Source organism: Danio rerio, chromosome 8 (genome assembly GCF_049306965.1).
Source record: "Danio rerio strain Tuebingen ecotype United States chromosome 8, GRCz12tu, whole genome shotgun sequence".
NCBI lineage: Eukaryota > Metazoa > Chordata > Actinopteri > Cypriniformes > Danionidae > Danio > Danio rerio.
Window position 1 is genome coordinate 32,630,119 of NC_133183.1, and position 16,502 is coordinate 32,646,620.

General features: G+C 36.5%; 1 protein-coding gene across 3 annotated transcripts in view; it reads left to right on the plus strand.

Moving 5' to 3' along the window:
• si:dkey-91m11.5 overlaps nucleotides 1-16,502 on the plus strand; it is a 95,368-nt gene that overhangs the window by 47,801 nt on the left and 31,065 nt on the right. For all 3 annotated transcript variants that reach the window (XM_005167174.6, XM_073909592.1, NM_001123253.1), the window contains 4 exons: nucleotides 11,990-12,097; nucleotides 12,188-12,239; nucleotides 12,317-12,369; nucleotides 12,464-12,604. In XM_005167174.6, the coding sequence (XP_005167231.1) occupies nucleotides 11,990-12,097; nucleotides 12,188-12,239; nucleotides 12,317-12,369; nucleotides 12,464-12,604 (354 nt within the window). The remainder of the gene's footprint in view (nucleotides 1-11,989; nucleotides 12,098-12,187; nucleotides 12,240-12,316; nucleotides 12,370-12,463; nucleotides 12,605-16,502) is intronic.

A 16,502-nucleotide genomic window follows, 5' to 3' on the forward strand; every position in this document is an offset into this window, starting at 1 on the left:
GTTGTTGAAAGATATTCTGTAAGGATGGGACATATACAATTACATAATGAAAATATACATTTAGACATTTAGATATACATATAAATATATACAATTACATAATGAAGAAATCTGTAACAAATAACCAATAACCAGTGTTACATGTATAAATAAATGTGTGCATTTTTATGTGTTTACATTCAATTTTGTTGACTATTTCAAGTGGTGAAAGGCTTGAGCTCCACCTTTTTTGCACTTCTTCTACGAGTGATGTCACTGGGGGTAGGGTTAGGGGTGGGGTTGGTGTACGCATTAAAACAGCTTAAAGGAGGAGGAGCGACAGATCATGCTCCCCCTCGCTGGAGCTCAGCTCTCCTCAAATGGCTCTGCAGCGAGCACCCTCTCAACTATTTGTTGACTTTACAGCAAAATATGTGAATAATGAATTAAACTGAAACATTACTTAAAATCTAATAAATATTTATTTTTATTTATAGACACTATTATTTGTCCTCCTGTGAAATGTTTATGATTTTTTGCAAGTGATGTTTAACAGAGCAAGGACAATTTTCACAGCTTCGAGAGACTTGTTTCTTTTAACCTTAAGTCTTTAAACTTTAACTTGAAAATAGTTATTAACTATTTTGTTAAAAAATATTGAAAAAATCTTCTCTCCATTAAACAGCAATTGGAAAATAATTATACCAATAATTCTGCTCTCAACTGAATATAATATCATAATAAATGGATTGCTCATACTGCCTACCATATGCTCTGTTATTAAAATGGCTGCTTCTGTTAACTAATAATATGCTTGTGTTACTGTTAATCATCATAACATCTGAATTATCCCCTCTCTCGCTGCCACATGCACGTGTTTAATTCGAGTAATCCATACATGATGTTTCTGTCAGACCACCGAGAGAGATTTTTGGGAGACGGTTTATAACGGCAGTCATCATCAAAGCATGTCTCAATGCTGCTCCCTAAGGAAACGTTCCTTTGATAAGTGGTTTAGTGAGCTTCACGAGCTGCAGCCACATCATTCCATTCAACACAATTAGCTGTGGAAACTGAAACTTTACCCCCATCTTTATAGATGCCCGCAGGACTTGATGCTCACGCAGATAAAAGCTTTTCAGAGCTCCATGACTGCATGTAAAGCAGACAGGGGGTCCTGCTCTGAGATCAGTGGGGCTGCGCTTAAAAATGCTGGGCTTGAAAGGTGTTCGGATGTTGTAACAAGGGGTGTAGATCAGGTTTCTTTGCAGTATTGGTTTTTATTTGAATTGCATGTTTTTCCTTAGAACGAAGAGCATTAAAGACAAAAATCCCTTTTATAAGAGGTATGCGCACAGTTGTGTGGCAACCGTGTATGAATATAGCCAGCCTCTAATGGTAAAAATGTATTAATTTTATTTTTTAGAATCACACTTTGTAAAAACAAAAAGAAAAAAAACAGAAAGGCCCAATTCTACCCGTTACCCATTCTCCTCACCCCTCGTTTTGCCCATTCATGTGAAGGGGTAGGGGTGTCCCAATTCTCTTTAGCTTAAAGGCGTAGGGTTAAGGGGAAGGGCTAGATAGCCCTTGAAACTGATATTTTTCTGATATTTTTTCGAAACCAAGGGATACGAAAATTCGCCAGAATACATCGTCTAGAACGGCAGCATGGCTGCACACAGAAGTATTTTTTTTTTCATCACTGCGAATTTTTACAACAAAAAGGCATATGTTTTAATACATTTATATAGACATTCATGATTTACTGTCATGCCTTTTTAAAAACCCAAAATAAAAAAACGCTAAATTTTGCTATCTATAATCCATAACAATAACTCTCATACAGTAGAGCTGCACGATTAATCGAAAAAAGGTTGTGATCTTAATCCAGCATTTCCACAGTTATGACAATCATATTTTCAAGTTCAGGAGAGAAGCAAAGGCGGCCGCACAAATCTTCGTTATTTTACATACATTGCTCATGTGTACACCTCCAAATGGTGTTGAAAGAGTCACATACTGTATGTATAAGGTATAATTCACCCAAAAATGTCATTTCTGTCTTCATGTAATGATGTATTCACGGCCGCGAAATCACACTTGATGTGAGCTGACCGTGAGCTGTTACCACAGAGAGGGCATGCGCGCGCCTGTGAATGATGGATGAACAGAACTTGCATAGGCTGTGTAAATAAAAGGTAATAAAGTTGTGAATAACGTTCAGTTTGTGGTACAAAGTGATCATTTAGGAGCTGCGTGGGAAGTATGAACCACATTTAGCAATGAAAATGAAACTGAAAACACGAACATCATTTAAATAATCTTATCACATCGCGTTTTAGAGTTATGATTACGACAAGCATTTAATGTTTTTCTTTCATAGCAAACACAACAGTTTTATGCATAAGAATAAATGTTTAACAGTATGAGTATACTGGAACTACTCTAGTGTCACGATCCGGTAATGGGAAAAAGGAGCGAGGACCCAAGCGCAGAGTAAAGTAGGATTTATTAATAATAAAATAAAATAAAAGGCAAAAATAAACAACCCCGGAGGGGGAAAACACTACTACAACAAACAATTAAACAAACAAACAAACAAACCTTGACTGGGCAGGCACGACAAGGCAGGGCTGGACACAGCAGGACAGGTAAACATCGACAAAATATGATGACAAACTCGCACAGGACAGCAGACATAAGGGGTTTATAAACTGTAGGAAATTAACACAAAAACAGATGAACATAATTAACTAAAAATGGGTAAACAAGGAGGGTGGGACAAGACAATAGACGGGAGAGCGCATGACACAGAGAGACAACACAAGCCATGCGCTCACATAACAGGACAAGAACATGCAGCCAATGAGAAAACTCATTAACCGCATGTTCATGACAACAAACACAACACTGAAGCACACGACAAAAGCACGTGACCACAATGTAAACACAGAGCCACGTGCTTTGACAACAGATGCAAGACACGAGCACACGATGAATGAAAACACTCACCGTGCGCTCACACACGCAGCGTGCATGCTTCATCCCAGCGCCGACCAAAACCGAAACCAACAAGACTGAGACGCTGGGAATGAAACACCACGCTGCAGACAGACGAAAACACAAACACGAGTACAAGAGCGCACGCGCCTGAGGGACGCAGAACTCGCGCGCGGCCGCATCAAGCAGGAGCGCGCACACTCTGCGTACACCCACGACGACGCGCGCGCACACAGAGACAGAAACCGGACCAGACATGGGTAGTGTCCGAGCTCTGCCACCAAAACAAGAATTTACAAGACCAGAGTGGCAGAACCCTGACATCTAGCCTATATAATGTTTAATATAATGCAAGAGGGAATCTGATATTGACAAATGTCTCATTTTACCAGTAGAAAAAAATGGTCTAGTAATGTTGTCATTGACAGATTGCATATCTCAAACATAATTCAACATCAGAATTATGAATAGTTGTATTCTGATGTCATCTCTGTGCAATAATGACCAAGACAAATTTAAAGTCTGTTCAAGTCCACCATTTCAAGTCTATACAAAAGTTAACATTTTAACCAACAGTAGAGCTACACATATTATTATTGTTGCTTTACCATATGTTTGAGAAATAACAATAATAATAGCCTGTTCATATTAACCTTTATTTTACATCTATAGAATTGTGAGAAAATTGTGATCTTGATTTTTAACCAAAAACCATGATTCTCATTTTAGCCAGAATCGTGCAGCTTTATCGTACAGTCCCACAACATACTTTCACATCTGTCACTCAGTGACACTTAGATACCCTGTCAGAATTTTCTAGTGGCTGGGAATTAGTTTTTCACAGTGTCTGGTATAATGTTAATGTTGTTTTCATGTGTTTAGATGAATATGGCCACGATAAATATAAAAAAATAACGCAACTGGAATAACTACAGCAGTTGCCGTTGTCGATCTCATATGAAGCAAGAGATCGCTATGACATGTGCAGGTGTTGTAGTGCTGTCTCATTTTTGGGGGGTTAAATTTGAAGCCGTTCCCCTTCACACTCTGTTTCAAGTGCCAAGGAGAAGGGTTAAGGGTAAAAACATAGAATTAGGATTGTGCCTTTGATTGACATTCTCCCTTTGTACATGTCATCAGAGGGGGAAATCCCACCCATTAGTGATGTTCTCTCCCTCATTAGCATAAACAGCCCTGAGTGAGAAGCAATCTTAGGCCATTAGAGTTTTCATCTCCTGAAGATAATGTCAGCAATCAAGAGGCATGCTGACATCTTTATTCAAGAGCACAAACTAACACTGTAGTCTCTTGTTCTGTGAAACTTCTTTTGATATTTTCAAATTTTCACAGATATAGGGCTCTATTTTGACGGTCCATGCGCAGAGCGCAAAACGCAGGGCGCAAACGCTTTCAGGGCGTGTCAGGACGCGTTTTTGCTAATTTAAGGATGGGAAATCTGCCTTGCGCCGTGGCGCATGTTCTAAAAGGGTTGAGTTTATTTTCTTAATGAGTTATAGGTGTGTTTTGAGAATAAAAAAAATAGAATCTCATCTCCCATTCCCTTTAGGAGTCGTAGGATTCGTTATTTACAGGACGCAAAATAAGTCTAAGTGGAAAAAATGAGCATTTCACAAGCAAACAGTTAACTGTTAACAGTTTTTTTAACAGAAAACTGTTAAACAGAGCATCTACTGCGTGAGAATGAGAGATAATGGATCACTTTCGCTCTTGGATAGGGAAACCTTTACGCACAGACATCAATTAGTCTATAAATAAATAATTTTGTTTGTTAAGCGCAAATATTCGTTTCAAAACTATTTCTAAATTCAGTTCTAATTTCCAGCAAACTAATAAATGAATAATAAGAGCAAAATGTGCTCAAAAACCTGAGTTATATCCTAAAACACATGCTGTGCCCTATATGGTCTAAAACCTGACAGGTGGGCAAATCTAAGCTTGTTTTTAATAAAACAAATATACATATGGATATAATAAATAATATTGCTAATAATAATAACATTATACAAAAGCAAAATGTTATGAATGAACTGAAAAAGCCTTCCGAGATGAAGAAGACATAAAAGCAGTGGTTTTTCATATTTATGTAGGCTAGAAAATAATGTTTTGTAATATTTTAATCCTTTATATTTATATTCTATATCTATTCTTATTATATCCTATATATATATCCTTAATATTTACATTTTTTCATCTGTAAAGATATTTGCCTAATGCTTTCTTGTGCGTATTAAGCAGTGTGTAAGCGAGGCGCAACTCTGCGCCGGAGTTTAGACCGGGTTAGTTTTGGTCTAATGAAAAATCTATTATAGATTCTCAAAATAGCAACGCGCCAGCGGTCCGCCTCAGAACGCCTTCCTTTTTAGACCAGAACGCCTATGGGCGCACATATGAGTGCTAATGCATTTGCAATTTAAACAGCGTAGCACAACGCCTCAAAACGACTCTTGCGCCAAGCTGAAACTACCAAAAGACTACTGCGCCACGCCTTGCACCACACTGCGCCGGGTGTATGATAGGGCCCATATTGTTAGTCCTGTTTTGAATGCCACTATGATGACACATAGGCATTTGTAGCCCCATCCTTATGAAAAGAGCACAAACTCATTTTAATTTTAAGCTACAGTCACAAAAATGGCACAATTTTTATGGATTTTGAAAATATAATTTGAAAAGTTTCTAAATTATTATTACTTAAGTTGATATATTTTATGCTATGTAATATTTAAAATATTTCCAGAGCAACAGAATGATTTCTGAAGAAGATGATGCTGAAACTTCTTGTAAACGCAACAATAAATTATATTTTTAAAATGTATGAAAATAGAAAGCAACTATTTGGAATTGCAGAAATTTTTCATAATATTTCAGTTTTTAATGTTTTTTTTTAATTATTAATTGATTTCATTGTGGGCATCATTGAATGTTCTCCCCGAGTTGGTGTGGGTTTTCCTCTGGGGGCTCCGGCTTCCCCCACAGTCCAAAGACATGTGCTGTAAGTTAATTGGATGAGCTAAATTGACCATAGTAAATAAAGGGACTAAGCTGAAAATAAATTAATCAAATTAATGATTTCACCCCTCTATGTGTAAAACACACACCCACAAAAACACACACCCTGGACGAGAACTACGCCACTGCAAAAATACACACACACATTCACAAGTTAAACAGCATGGCATACATACAACAATATAATTTATTGTTAACCAAATTGGAAATAAAACATTTTAAGTAAATAATATTTAACAAATCTTACAGACCACAAACAGTTGGATCATGTCGCTTGTGACTTAAACTGCAATATGAATTTGTCTAATAATTATCAATATATATCATAATTTATTTTCTATTACAATTTTAATTTTAAAGTTTTCTTAATTACATAATACATCATCCCTTAAGGGGTTTATAATTTATTTAATATATAATTTCACTTCATCATACGCATTCTCAATGTAATAAAGCATTTATTCAGAATACCGTGGCATGAAATGATGCAGGATTCCTTTCACCAATACACTGTAAAAAAAAAAAAAGCATTGACTCAACTTGTAACTGTAAGGCAACTTGCTGCAGAGAATTTTTTTAGTTGACTCAGTACTTGGGTATTTGGGTTTAGAGTTGAGTCGACTCAAAAGTTTTGGATTCAAATATTGAGTCAACTTTTTTACAGTGTATGCAGAAAAACTTGGAGCAGACTTGGAAAGGAGTGATTTCTGAATTCTGTGAGCAAGAGGGGGTGATTGTTGTCCATTCACAAACTTTAGTGTTTTCTCAGTTAATGTTTGGGTTAGAGACCTATCGGCAGGATCTACAGCCTGCCCTGTAGCTGTGAATTCTGAGGTCATTTGACATAAGCCTCTTCTTTGTGATAAAAAAGCATTGGGGTTGAGCAAGTGTGGCCGGAGGCTGAATTTATTCAGCTTTTATTTGGATTGTTAATCCCACATGGATTAAATTGTTAGCTTTGAATACCTGTGGTTATTATTTGAGGCATTAGTGACGTGTAGAACTGAGCATTTTTGCAGCTTACTCCCTTATATTTGTGCATTTACATGTGTTTGAGCTGTGATTCTATTGCGTCAGTATTTAAGAGAATATGCCATGCTGTTTACCTTGTGAATGTGGGTGTGTGTTTTACACAGAGAGGGGTAAATAAACAGGAAATCCCACAGTGAGACAGTCGCACAGAGTTTTGTGTGGACAGTGAGTCCAGTGTCTGCTTCGTTTCCCAGAAAGCATGATGTCATGGAGGGCTGCATGTGTCTGCCCTGGAAACCCACTCAATGCTGGGCATTCCCTGACCCTCTCCCTTTGGACCGCCAACTCTCAGGCCATAGCATTTACTCACCCCGACTTCTCAAACACACTTAGGCCAGAAATGGGCTGAGATTTTTTTTTTCATACACTCTCAGAAATAAAGGTACAGGAGCTGTTACTGGGGCAGAACCTTTTCAAAAGATACATATTTGTACCCAAAGAGTCCACAGTGGTACCTCAAAGGTGCATTTTAGTGCCCAAATGTACCTAAAAAGTAATTTTGAGGTACCATTATGGACTTTTTAGGGACAAATATGTATCTTTTGAAAAGGTACTGCCACCGTGACAGCTCCTGTACCTTTATTTCTTAGTATAATTACATAATTACACATAATTACATTAAATAAAGAACTGGATAATAGGAGTCATTTATTTATGAATCAGGATACACTGGTGGTCATTTTCTATGTTTTTGACTCACTAAAATTAACCTGTTTAAAAGAGTCATTTGTTTGTGAATCTTCATAGTCACGTTGAACTTGTTGATTCTCTAAAATGATATGGATCTGAATTGAATCCGCCCAAAAAAGTCATTTGCTCATGAATTGTGTTGTATTTTTTTGACTCACTTAAATGAACTGGATCATAAGAGTCATTTGTTTGTGAATCAGGATACACTGATCATTTTCAAAACATTTTTGATTCACTTAATCAAACCTGCTCAGAAGAGTGATTCATTTATGTATCTTGTTGTATGTCTTTTGACTCACTTTAACGAACTGGATCTCAACAGTCATTTACTCATGAATCAGGATACACTGGTCATTTTTATATTTTTGACTTACTAAAATAAACCTATTCAGAAGAGTCATTTGTTTATTATTAATCAAAATACACTGCTTATGTTAAAGGTTTTTGACTTACTTAAATGAACTGGATCATAAGAGTTAATATTCCTGAATCAGGATACACTGATTATGCTTTTTGTTTTAGACTCAATAAAAATGATCCAGATCAGAAGAGGCATTTGTTCTGCACTAACAACACTATGACAACTCATTAAAAAGACATTTTTTTATTTCACAGTACTACACCATATTTTTGTTCCCTTACCTTCTATGCAATCTTATATTTCTAACTCAAATACAACATAATGTCTTTTTACCATGAAACTGGGTCTGTGTCCTCAAAAAAACCCTTTCTTCAGAGTCTTTGGAAAGGGCTTCTCTTCATTTAGATGGTTCTTTTCACTCCTTTAACAAGTATTCATCTTTTGTCAGTGAGCGGAGTTAACAGCACGATGTAATCCGTCTTTTTTCTGATCACCGTGTAATGATGGTCATATTCTGGATGGCTCACACGTTTCCCCAGTTGCAGAATAATGGCTGTGTTGAAGGAAGTGCTTAACCTCTGTCTCATGACAAGCCCCATCACAAGTCCTTCTCTTATTTAGCCCAGTGTTGGCAGCACTCGAGATGTTGCCATGGAAAATGCTTGTTATCTGTGCCCATTTCACAGTTGTTGTCTTTTGAATGGTGTTTTTTTTCTTCTTCATGACACAAACGGTCATTCATTTTAAGGACATTTTAGCTTTGTTTACCCCAAGCCACTTCTTCTTTGTTTTATTGTGCATTCATCCTCTCAATATAATTTTCCAGAAGCTCTCTGGGAAAAAGAGTCATTGTGCGTGAGATAAAATACTTTTTATTAAGTTATATTTATCTTGATCGTTTATGTTTGTTTGTTTTTCTTCACAAATCACAAAATGGCTTTAGATTAATGTATTTACTTTAATATTTAGTTTTGTTGTTCCTGTTGTTACAATTATACAATAAGCAAAGTATAATAATAATACAGTAATTCAATTATCACATATAAAATTATGTACTTTAAATAAAAATGGGGGTGACACGGTGGCTAGCACTGTTGCCTCACAGCAGTAAGGTCACTGTTTCGAGCCTCGGCTGGGTCAGTTGGCATTTCTGTGTGGAGTTAGCTTGTTCTCCCTGTGTCATGTTTCCTCCGGGTGCTCCGGTTTCCCCCACAGTTCAAAGACATGCGCTATAGGTGAATTGAATAAGCTAAATTGGCCATAGTGAATGTGTGAATGAGTATGTATGGATCAAGTGTGGCACACGCCTTGTTTTGAGTTATGCTCCCGGCCGTTAGATCGCCCCTTGGGGGCTGGCTGCAGTACAAGTCATAAACCCCGCCTCCTCCGTGTTAATGACCGATACTTGAGCCCAAATAAAAAAAAATTTATTACACTTGCAATAAAATGTCTTGAAAGATGGTTCTGGTCAATGAAGGCACTTGTTATCAAGCTGAAATAGGTGCAGTTTATTTTTGTAAACAGTTTGTTTTAGCCAGTAATTTACTGCTAAAAAACTGTCATCAGGATTGACAATTGTGATTGACAGCTTCTCAAACTTGACCATCTGAGCTTCGGACAAAGCCCCTTTAAGGCAAGTCATTTTACTTGGCGGTCATCTTTGAAACGCCTCTTGGGCAGTATGCTTGGGCGTTCTGTCTGAATGTGGAAACATCAAATTCTCCAAAATTACTTGCCAAGCTTACTATTGAATTTCATTTGAGGAATCACCAATAAAACTCAGCTGTCTCTTTAGTTTTATTTCTAAAGGTCCAAATCTCACAAAATCTACAGAAACTCACGTCTGGTCCGAGCCCTGCCCCCAGAGTATCATCAGTCTACAGGCATCAATAATTGGCTCCTGTTCTAGAAGGCGGGCTTTTTTCACCATATATCGATCAATGATTGGCTCCTATGCTAGTAGGCGGGGCTTTATTCACCATATTGACTGTTACACTTGTAACCATTCAATAAGATATGAGTGACATGTCTTGTGTATTCTATAGTCTTTGCTTCCGGAGGAGATTGAAGTGTTATTATTCGATTTCTGTGTTACTTTACCATGATTAAAATGAGTTCAGCAGTAAACTATACTTTCTGACATACAGGATCTGGTGGAACACTGTTTATTTGGTAAAGTGAGGGCTTTATCGAGCTTTATTATTAGTTTGCTGATACATGCCTAGCCATGACGGGGAAAATACAGGTGATCGTTATCTAGCAGTAATTCTCTTTATGGGTCTGAAATCTTAATTAGGAAGACAAAACTAATGTTAGCCAATCTCCACATTCATCTCCTGTAACATTATTTGAACTTAAGGACGTCTCTGACATTTTGAGTTTCGGCATGTTATGAGTTAATCTACTGAATTTGCTGTTATACAATATTAATGTTCTAGTAGTAGATATAACCAATAGTGCTGTGAATGTTATATTATTTATATACACCATTTTCTGTTGGCTTTTTATTTGAAAACACCTACTAAACATCAAAATGAAGGTAAATTCTTGTTTGCTGGATATTACGGCATGGAATAAAGCAAATGAAAACGGAGGCAAAAAATGATAAACAATATACAAACAATGTTGCAGCAGCTGATAGGCCTACAGTATGTCATATAGATATCAGTTGATGCATTAATACTGATAAGTTTATTGTACAAATTAATAAGGATTATTTCAAATAGTGCAGGGATGGGATGTATTAATATCCTATTGAAATTTAGAAATCTTGCTGTATTTATCTTTTAAACGCACGATTTTTCCTGCATGGCAAATAGCTGTCCATGGGGTGTATTTTGTATATTTTTATCTAGTTAAAATAAACCTTTCTAAAAATGTATGAGTTGTTTTATATGCTATTTTCCATATTTTACATATAATATTTCTACCGCTGTGAAGATAAGAAATACCATCAACCCGTTATAAGAGAAATGTTTTTTTTTTTTTTTTTTGTGCTCATAGCTTAGTCTAACTTAGGCTAGAGTGTTTGAAAGATTTTTTATTTTCACAGTCCAACATGTATTGCTTTTATTAAATGATTAAAAACAGCTTACATGACAAAGTTTTAAAATCATATATTATTACATGTTTTAAAAAACAAGTGCTTATATTTATATTAGCGAGCCTTTGTTATAGTGCAGATACGGACGGTCAAGTGAGAAGTTCGGGGGGCGTGGTTGATTTGATGTACAAGCGTTTGGTTGGAAGCTTGATTCCTCAGCTCCGCCTCTAGCTCCACCTGGTAGTCCCTTCTGCGCATGCCCAGGCTTCAATTTCAGCAGTTCTTGTTTAACGGGAAAAGGCGCTGTTGCGTCATCCATATTTTTACAGTCATTGGTATGGATGTTTCCCTGTACTTGGTTGCAGCTGGAGGGCATCCACTGTGTAAAACATATGCTGGAATAGTTTGCAGTTCATTCTGCTGTGGCAACGCTTGATGAATAAAGGGACTAAGCAGAATGAATGAATGAATGAATATATTCAGAGACTAGTTAAGAACTTTATTTTGCATCTGTGTCAATATAAATTGTGACCAGATAAACAAAAAGTTATCATAATTTATATTTTACATGGATATTGAAAGCCTTTTATCAACCAGCTACATCACTGTCATAGTTTATGATGAGTTTTATTGTCTTATTAATGGCTCGGACTAGTATTTGCTTATCTTTGAATATCAGAAACATGTCAACCGTGCCAAAACAGGCCACGAAGGGCTGCTTGCTCCCCCTTAGTAAGCAGAATCAAGCAGACGTAGCATGCATGCATGAGTAATCCGCCTCCAGCGCTCACTTTTATCTATAAACACCTTCTCCCTCACTCTCTCTTCTGTCGTTTCATCTTCCCACTCAGGCCAGCCAGCTTGGCGTGTACAGAGCTTTTGTGGACAACTATAAGATTGCAGTGGAAACGGCTGAAAAGTGTTGCCAAGCCAATTCTCAGTTTGCTGAGATTTCAGAGGTCAGTTTTAAGCGCTTGCATTGTGCGCTTGTCAAAACAAGAGCTGGTATCTTGGTAAATTTATGTATTTGTTTACCGTTTCACCTTCAGAATCTGAAAGTCAAGAGCGCCAAAGACCAGAATGCCAAGCACTCTCTGGAAAGTAAGAGATTAAGATGATTCATTTTTCCACGTCTGTGTTTAGTATTCTGATCACTCGTTTGGTTTTGTCGTTCTCAGCGCTGCTGTATAAACCAGTGGATCGGGTCACTCGCAGCACACTCGTCCTCCATGTGAGTAAAACTTAAAGAGCGCGCATTTGATCACCACTTAAACATTTTTCATTTGGATTTCCCATTGGCTAAATCAAGTTTTTGTCAATTCCAGGACCTCCTGAAGCACACCCCATCCAGTCATCCAGATTACCCTCTGCTGCAGGACGCCCTCCGCATTTCCCAGAACTTCCTCTCCAGCATTAATGAAGAGATCACACCCCGCCGTCAGTCCATGACAGTGAAGAAAGGAGAGGTCAGTGCCAGCCAGATCAAAAACTGTCTAATGTATGTACTCACATTTTTTGAACATTTCCTCATTTTAGAAGTCCATTGAGCCGATCTCTGGATCTGGCGAGAGCACCTTTAGCTTAGCTTAGCATAAATCATTGAATCAGATTGGACCATTAGCATTTCACTTCAAAATGACTACATTTTTCCTATTAAATACATTTTTCCAATATAAAAGGCTTGCAACTTCTGTAATTATATTGACCATGAAAAGATAATATTTTCTAGACTAATATAGCTATGAACGATAGTCTCATTCCAGCGTAATAATCAGGGAACTTTCCTGCACTGCGTGATATAATTGCACCCGCTGCAGCCATGGTATTGCCTAAGTTTTTTTGATAATAGTTATTGTGAAAAGCACTATACAAATGAATTTGAATTGAATTAACCTATGCTGGAATGTATAGTATAGTATAGTATAGTATAGTATAGTATAGTATAGTATAGTATAGTATAATGTAGTGTAGTATAGTTCCTAGCCATACTGGCCTAGTTTTCAACCTTTTAGGACACATGCCCCCCATTGTTTGTCCAATTTCACTCGTACCTCTCCACCAGCCCTCATAATGCATGTGTAAACATCATTCACACATTACTTGCTGCATTTAAAGTGTGCATAATAATTAAATTGAACCATAACTATATAGCTTGCCTGATTCAGTGTGATGACTGAGCCTGTTTCTGTGAGGACAACATGCTAATCCGTGGTTGGATTCCTGACGTGACTAAATCATCTTCCACTGACAATAAGCGTGAGCCTAGTATACCTGCTTTTGATGTACGGACATGCAAAAATTGCTGCTTCGCAAAGCCAAGTTTGCAGAGCCCTGACAGTGTGGTTGAGTCAAACGTTGAGTACGTTTACATGGACATACTCTGATTTTAATACAGTTAAGACAATACTCTGGCTGCGTCCGAAACCGCCTACTACTCAGTAGGCACTGCATTTAAATTTAAACGTGCTACTCGGCCGTTAGAAAAGTACGTTCTATACAGTATGAATGTGAAAAGTATAAATGGAATTCGGACTTACTATATCCGCCATTTTGTCATGGTCACGTGACCTACCTGCGTCAGTTGCGTTGCTTCAGTCCCATTCATGAATACTCTCACGGGGCATTATGGGATAGCACAGCATGCATGGGATGCACACTTCAGAATCTTGCCGGAAGTAGTAAGTCATCCGGGTACTTCTCGCCTACTGATTTTCGAATTCTATGAATTCGGACATACTACTCGGCTCGCATACTGATTTTAGCGTACTATATAGTATGGAAGTATGCGGTTTCGGACGCAGCCTCTGTTTAAGAGTTTACCATGTAAACAGCGATTTTTGATTACCTCAATCCGACTAAAGTCATCATTAAACTAAACAGAAATGGAATTAAGACATGTGAAGTTTGCATATGTTAGTGACATTATCGATGTCTTGTAAGACTCTTTGCCACGTTTTGCAAAAAGATCCACACACACGGCTGTCAGTAAAGAAGTATTTTCTTTCCATTTAGTGTGCAGTATTAAATTAAATTAAATTAAAACAACTCTTCCACCAGTCCTTACCAAACTCGTGTCCAATACCTCAGTTTGTCACAGGGGCATGAATCAAATGTTCATGAGTGAAAGTGAAACTGCCGAACTGAAGGTAAAGTCGAAAAATTAAAGATGAAACACCCAAAATTACATGAAACTGCATGGAATACAGTCAAATAGCATGAAACGTGGATAGCCTGGTGGCGCAACATTCAAAAAGCCCTTCATGTAAACATCTTATTTATAGTACTGTCTTATTCAGATTAAGGTAAATAACTGGATGTCCATGTAACGTAAACGCACTGCGCACTGGTGGTGGATGAGAAGATTCCCTCCTACAGTATGTGTAAAGCGCTTTGAGTGCCCAGAAAAGTGCTATATAAATGTAAGGAATTATTATAATTATTCATGTTATTATTATTATTATTTGATCTTACTGGAATTGTTCAAATATGGATTTGTTTGCACAAGCTCTGCATTTTATCAAAAACATGTAGGCAGATGAGGTTATTAAAGAGATAATTCAACTAAAACTGAGATGTCATAATTTACTCACCCCTTACTTGTTCCAATCTTGTATGAGTTTTTTTTTTTTTCTGTTGAACACAAAAGAAGACATTTAAGATAAACTTTGTAAACCTGTAACCATTGACTTCTATAGTTCTTGTTTTTTCGTATATGGGAGTTGTTGGTTGCAGGTTTTCAGCTTTCTTCAGATTGTCTTCTTTTGTGTTGAACAGAAGAATGTAACTCATGAAGGTTTGGAACCATTCGAGAATAAGTAAATTATGGGCCAATTTGAATTTTTGGTTAACCATACCAAAAGTAAACAGATTTTTCAGTTGTCAGTTTAATTGTAGTCGAGCTTGTAGTCATTTGTTTGTGGGTTTTTGTAATTATTTAGGTAGTTTTTAACGCTTCAGTTAACATTTCTTTCAACTCGAGTAAAAAAGCCAGCCCAGGCCAGGCCAGAAGGAAAATCCTCTCTCTCAAGCTTCTGCAATTATCAGTAATATTTTCAGAAATATTCATTGGCTCACTCTAGTTACAAAACACATGGGTCCCGTCAACAATATAATCATCTCCCGCCTTCCTGTTCCCCTTCCTCCATTATCAGAGGTCACTTTTGCGAAACGAGAAGTATCTCAACACCCTTCCCCGCTTCAGAATGAACACAAACCCTCTGAACCATGAGTCAGCTGACCTGATCCTACACTTCCTCGCACATTACTGGAAAACCGTGTGGGAAGTGACTCTCTGATTGTAGTCTTGTGAGCATTTTTATTACAGAAAATTCAGAGAATGAGTTCAGAGATAGCGATTGTTTATTATTTGAATGATTACAAAAATGTCTGACAAAATAATCTGATGGGGAACAATACAGCTGACTTAATCATATTTCCAGTAAATATTTGTGCTTTGATGAAAAAAAATATATATTGCTTTGCTGGAAATCGATGATAAACATCATTACACGAATATGTGATAGTATTAATAAAAATACTTTATTTTAGCATTCATCATTACTGGTAATCATCGCCAGGCCCAAGATATATCTGTTTCTCCACTGAGTTGCGATATGCTCTTATGACTATTAATGGTTTCTGAATTTATTTTATCATGGATCACAAAAGGAAAAGTTTCATTTTATAATGTAATGTTGTGAATAATGTTGAAAGCTTTCTGTCTTCAAACAATATATGTCTATACAAATAAAAATTGAGACCAATTGAAAATTCGAGCTAAATTTACAATATGTTGTTATTTATTTTTAGTAAAGCATTTGATTCTATTCTTTTTTGACATATTATACATATATATTCATGTAATATACGTAATCACTGTTTGTATTACTGTCAAATATGTCATTTTAATTTCAGAAGAATAATTGGATCTATGTTTGGTGTAATATGCCTGATTTAAAATCACAACAAATAAAAAATGTAAATAAAATTCATGAAACATTTAAAGAGTAAGACAAATATTACTTTTATACTCAAACCTATATCTAACAAATCCTGTAAAACTGACAATTTTCAAGTCTCTTATTTTTTTCCATAGCCATAAATATATATATATATATATATATATATATATATATATATATATATATATATATATATATATATATATATATATATATATATATATATATATATATATATATATATAAAATGACATTATCCGTCTTTTTGTCAGAAAGATGCCTAGAAATTTATAATTAAATTATAAAAATCAAGTGATTCTATTTTTTTTTTTTTTTTGTGTGTCGGGATCATATAGTTCCATGCATTTATTTGTGTTACGCTCACCGGTCACTTTATTAGGTA